Raw genomic sequence first — 6,974 nt, forward strand, 5'->3', positions numbered from 1 at the left:
GCCGCCCCCCCCCCCCCCCCGGGGGGGGGGGCCTACCATAACATCATTTGAGGCATCATGATTTTCAATGGCCACTTGTTGCTAGGTGGTGTGTCTCCTGATTCATTTAAGAACTGGCTCTTTGAAATAGCCAGTGGCTGTGACTGAATAATTTGTGGTCATTGTGATGCACTGAATTTATATTATATTATATGATTTAAAATTATGAAAGCTGACATAAATTGGTAAGTTAAAAAAAAACAGGGGACAGATCTGACTAGGAAATCAGTAGCACATGCTGGATTTGCTTAATTAAAAAACAAAATACTGACAACCAGGTCCAAGCTCTAACACTGATCCTAATATGTCATGTGTTGTGAGCTACTAGGGATCAGTCTGGAATCTGACCCTATACCTTAAATTGTTAGATGTTTTAAATGTAATCTTTATTTAAGATATGCTTTGGATATGATTTAATCCCATCATCTTGGTACAAATCCATCAATGATCTGTGCCAAAGTCACCAAAGAGTGTGATTTATAATAAGGGCCTTCTTAGAAACTGTATTCAAATATATTGAACAGATAATACACATGAGTGGTACAGAAAGACAATATGATACATTCAATATCCATCCATAGTCTACATAGCTTATTCTTGAAAAGGGCTGCATTGGGGTTGGAGCCAATCGCAGCTGACATTGGGCGCGAGGCAGAGGCCATGTCACCAGCCTATCATGTAAACAAACAACGACTCACACTTTAGAGTCACCGAACAACCCAAGCTGCAGGAAGAAGCTGGAGTACCCCCAAGAAATCCCAAGCAGGCACAAGGAGAACATACAGACCACACACAGATAGGCATTGGGTCAGCCAGGGCTTGAAACTGGAACCTTCTTGCTGTGAGGCGATAGCACTAACCACTGTGACACCCATGCATTTAGCAACTATAAAATGAATTGATGAAGGAAAAAGTGATATAAAATGCTGCACCTATCAAAGTGAGGTGTGAAGACAAGATTTATGACCATGTGAGGTCACAATTTTTTGCACTTTACCCCCCACCGCCCCCACATCCTTTCATCATTTCATTGGGCCAATGAGAAGGCCACCTGCCTGTCATAAAGTCTTCTTTTTCATTGGAATAGGAGAGTGCAACAACTGTCCCTTCTCATATTTCCTTTCTTACACTCTTTTACATTGTGGTTTTTATTTTAACTACCTGTCATTGTCCTTTCACCTTTATTTCTTCTCTTTTGTATTAATTTTCTTTTCTCCTGAAACCCATTCTTTACTAAGTTTTTTTCTCCTTTTTTTACCTTTTGTCTGAAGTCATTGTAGACAGTAAAACCAAATATTACTGGCTGTTAGAAATCTAAAGCTGTGTGACTCAGTCCTCTTTCTGCTGTTCATATACAGTGTCACAGTATAGTACTAAAGACATGCCTAATCCTAGAATAGCATTCTTCCCCATTGATTTATGAGTCTGTTGGATAATGGAAAACTTCAGAGGAGTTCAAGCTCATGAAAAGATAAAAGTACATTTTGGGGTTTTCCAGGACTCGGTTTGAATGTGTTGTTAGATAGTTAGAAAGAATACTGTAGCTTGAGGATAACTTGTTCCCATTTTTTCAAAGCCAATGTCTGTCTCTTGCTGGGATGTGATGGTGCCAAAGCCTGATGCATCATAGGTAACAAGATGGACCCATATATTGATGTTGCACCTAATACCTAAGCTCAGTATTGAGTTGTTCTGCAGATAAAGGAATAGTTTGACACTTTGGGAAATGCTTTCTTACCAAGACTTAAGTGTTAAGGATAATCACCTTTATCAGCCAAGTATGTTACAGACAAGGAATTCATTTCCGGTACAGAACTGAGGCAGCCATCTGCTACGCCAACTCAACCAATGGCCCAAGCCAAGGACACTTTGATGTGTGGACTGCAGGCACCGAGATTCAAACCTTCAACTTGGGAGATGACTGCTCTACCCACCGCACCACTGTCACCTCTATAATGATGTTAATCACTTTTATTTGGCCAAGTGAGCCTCACACAAAAAGAATTTGTCTTTGGTACAAAACTGTAGTAGGCCTCTGTGGTGCCAACACGCACCGATGGTGGCACTGTCCTGGCCATTGGGAGCAACATCGGGTTCAGTATCTTGCCCAAGGACACTTCAGCATGTGGACTTTGTGTTGTGCACTGTTTTGTGCGCTTTCAGTATTTATGCAAACACTAAGTGACCTGAACATTACAAACAGTGTGATATCTAACTGTGATGCTAACAAAACCTTAGAAGCCTTGAAAAATGGAAATTTGGAGCCAGTTTCTACCACAGCGTCCCCCCTTGAGTGGAGCAATGTGAGAAGGACAACTCCAACTCTGGCCATACCTATCCCACACCATCTGCTAAAACCACCAAAATGGTGAAAAGACTGAGAAGAAAAGTTTTTTGTCACCTAACTGGTTACAATATAAGTGAATTTACAATATAAATGAGTACTTCATCAATAAAGTCATTTTTATTTGAAAATTACTTTGTGTTTTTTTAGTCACAAAACATTTTCACAGTACATGCAGTATGGTTATAGTCTGATATCTTTCTAATACAATTAAGATGTCTCTTGACAAAATGAATCACTTTAAGGTACTTTTTCTTTGGTTTACATCACATCACATCATTAAAACTTAATTCTCTTGCCTGATGAAGCAAATAAAAGGCAGCATGTGGGACTCTGTTTTGAAATCTCTGCCCAAATATTCCCACCCTAATTCACACCAGGACATTAGTCGTCAGTCTGCATGTGAGGGTTCACAGACCCATAACGATGCTCACTGATACCAGGCTATAACGACTCATTTGTTAGGGGACATTGTTGGCCATTGAAGGACTGAAACACCACCCAGGGGGATAAATATCTCCTGCTCCTGTTCTTTGCTCTTTCTGCAGTGCACAAATGTCATGCACTGCTAATGTACAACAGACAGGCACTGCTGGATATTGCCAACTCAAACAGCCATTTAGAATTTGCTGGCTTCATACCACCAGAGCTACAGTTCATTGTGTGCCATAGCCACAATCACCACCACCCTCAGGAAGGCCCTGGAACACCATGTTCAAGTGAGCTTGCTGACATCAGGAAAGCGCACAGGCAAAAGGGGAGGGCTCCATCATAGGCTAAAAGCACGTGCTAGCCTACCACCACTAACCAACTTTCTACTAGCCAATGCGCAATTTCTAGAAAACAAGCTGGACAAGCTAAGAGCCAGGATTACAACGCAATGAGAAATAAGACAGTACTGCGCTGTAATTTTCACTGAGACCTGGCTGTCGGACAAAATCCCAGACTCCGCTATCCAGCTACAGATGCACTCAGTGCATCAAACAGACCGGACACCAGACTCTGGTAAGACCAAAGGGGGAGGTGTGTGTGTGTTTATCAACAACTCGTGGTGTGGAGATATATGGACTGTTCATAAACACTGCTCACCAGATGTGAAGTTTTTAGTGCTGAAATGCCGGCCCTATTATCTGCCAAGAGAGCATAGCAGCATGTTTCTGGCTAGCATGTATGTTAGCCCAAGAGCTAATCCCACAGCCACTCATAGCAAACTCCACGACACCATAAACACGCTAGAGACAGCTCACACCAATGCTGTCATACGGGGACTTTAACCAGTGCAATCTACAGACTGCACTCCCCAAATACTACCAACATGTGGACATTCCCACCAGTGATAAGAATACCCTGGACCATGTTTACAGTAACATACGTGGTGCATACAGGACTGCATCCCACTCCCACTTCGGACACTTGGACCATATCTCTTTGTTCATGTACCCACCCTACAGACAAAGACTGAAACAAACAAACCCTGTCACCAAGCAAACTCTGGACCCCAGAGACTGAAGGCACCCTGCTGGACTGTTTCGCACAGACAGACTGGGATGTGTTTAAAGCTGCAGCCACCTCAGAGGACTTTTCTGTCAGTGCCAGTGGCACTCACCCCAATCATTATGAAGTGTTTTGAGAGAGTGGTGCTGGCCCGCATCAGTATACTGGACACCCTGGATCCCCTGCAATATGCCTACCGGCCCAACAAGACCACCTCTGACGCTATCGCGGCTGCCCTTCCCTATTCCCTTTCTCACCTAGAAAATACAACAGATTACTCTTCACTGACTACAGCTCCGCTTTCAACACAGTTATCCCACAGAAACTCACCTACAAACTGTCCACACTGTCTGCACCTGTAATGGAAAAATTATGTCAGCACCCTTTTTAGTGTATTGGCTGTTGCTATGTTTCTATTTTATGCAGTTATTTGTGTGACTGATTGAATCTGTGGCAGCATGTGTCAGCATGCCAGTAAAGGTAAACATGCCTTTATGTGATTGATTTATAATGTGTTAGCATGTGACATGCCTTTGTGTGACTGATTGAATCAGATGGCTTGTATCCTGTGTATAAGAAGACATGCTGCTTTGTGTTCTGGGAGCCTCTCTCTTCAGACTGTTACTGTTAGCACTCTGTACAGAGATTGCTCCTTGTTTGCAAAGAACTTTCAAATTTGGTACCTGGACTTTATTCTGCACTCACCAAACCTTAATAAGATAATTTTTGCCACAACACACCCCACCCTCTGTGACTGGCTATTGGACTTTATGACTGGCAGGCCCCAGACTGTCAGGATTCACACTAGGACCTCATCCAGCATCATCACAAACATTGGTACCCCACAGGGATGTGTCCTCAGTCCCGTCCTCTACACCCTGTTCACCCACGACTGTGTCACCTCCCACAAAGACAAAATTATCCTAAAGTTTGCGGATGACAACACAGTGATAGGTCGCATCACTGGCGGGGACGAAGCAGCCTACAGGAGGGAGGTGGCCGGTCTGGTGTCATGGTGCAAGGACAATAATCTCAGCCTCAACACGGACAAGATGAAGGAGATGATAGTGGACATGAGGAAGGAGAGGAGATCTCATCGGCCACTGTTCATCCGGGGGCTTGAAGTGGAGAGGGTGAGCAGCTTCAAATACCTGGGCGTCCACATCAGTGAGGACCTCAGTTGGACATATAACAGCACACCGCTGGTCAAGAAGGCCCAACGGCAGCTGTACTTCCAGAGGAGGCTGAGGAGGTTTGGCATGTTGCCTAGGATCCTTTTGCTACAGCTGCATCATTGAGAGCATCTTGACCGGCTGCATCACTGTCTGGTATGGCAGCACTACTGCTATGGACCGCAAGCGTCTACAGAGAGTGGTAAAGACTGTGGAGAAGATCACCAGGACTCCACTGCCCTCTCTGCAGAGCATTTACTACCACAGGGTGCGTAGGAAAGCTGCCTCCATCCTCAAGGACCACACTCACCCCTAGCATGAACTGTTCACACACCAACCTTCTGGCTGGAGGTTCAGAAGTGTGGAATGCAGGACTTCTAGACTGAAAGGTTCTTTCTTTCCGACTGCCATTAGACTTCTAAACAGCTGACTCAGGAACTATCTCATGTAATTCCACCTGTACGGTTTACATTTTCAGTTTACACATGCATAATTGCACACTCACTGCTGAATATTTGCACACACAGCTCCCATGTAGCATACATTCTCTCTGAATTATATTGTGTTCTTGGTGTATTTTTCATTATGCTTCTTTCATCGGCTGTTTTACAGTGCCTTAAATTTTTTAGATTTAGATTTTGTGTTACATATGTATCTGTGTTATATTTCACTTATATTGTGTGGCATTCATGTGGACAGCAAAGTACAAATTTCATTGTACAGGGAAACATGTTTCCTCACTGTGCACATGACAATAAACACTTGACCTTGACCATGACCTCTTGGATGAGAGGTGAAACGTCTTCTACCTTTTCTATTTTTTTTTTCAGCTTACTATGACCTGGATGACTAAGAATTTGCACGGACAAATCAATAATCACTTTTATTGGCCAATTATGTTACACACACAAGGAATTTGTCTACGGTACTGATCCAAGGCAGCAATCTGCAGCAGCAGCTCACACACCCACACACACAGATGGCGGCACTGTCCCTTCCAGGTGCTGTTCTGGCCATCAGGAGCAACTTAGGGTTCAGTGTCTTGCCCAAGGACACTTCGACATGTGGACTGGGGTGAACGGGAATCAAACAGAGTTGTAGATGGATTCGGCCATGTGTTAGTTTCAGGTTAAGCAAGTAGCAGTTATGTTTAAGGTTAGGATAAGTCTACAGGAGATGAATGCAAGGCAATGAAATATCCCCTGAAGTGTGTGTGTGGAGCGAGAGGCATGGAAGTACTTACATCAACATGCATCCACAGCGTATATTTGTGGCAGATGTCTGCAATATCACTGAGAGGATCGAATGCCCCATACACTGTGGTACCTGCTGTTGCATTCACATAGAATGGAACCAAACCCTGGACAGAGAGAAATGAGGAGGTTGGCCTCCTACATAACATGCGCTGTACTGTATGTTCCACTTACCTGCACTTTGTCAACTGTGACTGTATCATGCAGACAACCAAGTAGGGTGAAATTTGATGAATTGATTTCAGTTAACCCTTTTCGACCAACATGAACTAAGTGCTAGTTCTGAGCTAGTGTTAGAGCCGGTTCGGAGCTGGCACAACTTGTGAACCTTCTAAGAACCAAGAGAGAGCCACCACAAAGCAATGTAATTACATCACTGCACATGTCTGAATACAACGCTGCTTTCCCAGCAATGCTAGCTGCTGGTTCAACGCATTTGACCTTCTTTGGCTGTTAAAACACAAAGACTGGCTCAAAATTAGGCACTGGCTCTGAACCAGCCCTAGACCTGTCCTGGTTGAAAAGTGAGGAACCAGGAATTTAAGATATGTTTTAATACTGTGGTAAAAGGGACACTTTGAACAGATTTGGTTTTTTATCATAAAATCAATACATGCTTTTTCAGACATTGTTTTGACTTTCATACATACCTTTTTTTTAGCTGCAACATTA

At 43.5% G+C, this 6,974-nt stretch overlaps 1 protein-coding gene across 1 annotated transcript in view; it reads right to left on the bottom strand.

Annotated features, from left to right (window-relative positions):
- The window catches only part of LOC109951171 (glutamate decarboxylase 1), a 28,798-nt gene that overhangs the window by 7,658 nt on the left and 14,166 nt on the right, over positions 1 to 6,974 (bottom strand). The window contains 1 exon segment of the mRNA XM_074527618.1: positions 6,293 to 6,411. Within this exon segment, the coding sequence (XP_074383719.1) occupies positions 6,293 to 6,411 (119 nt within the window).

This window comes from Monopterus albus, unplaced genomic scaffold (genome assembly GCF_001952655.1).
Source record: "Monopterus albus unplaced genomic scaffold, M_albus_1.0 scaffold367.1, whole genome shotgun sequence".
Classification (NCBI taxonomy): domain Eukaryota; kingdom Metazoa; phylum Chordata; class Actinopteri; order Synbranchiformes; family Synbranchidae; genus Monopterus; species Monopterus albus.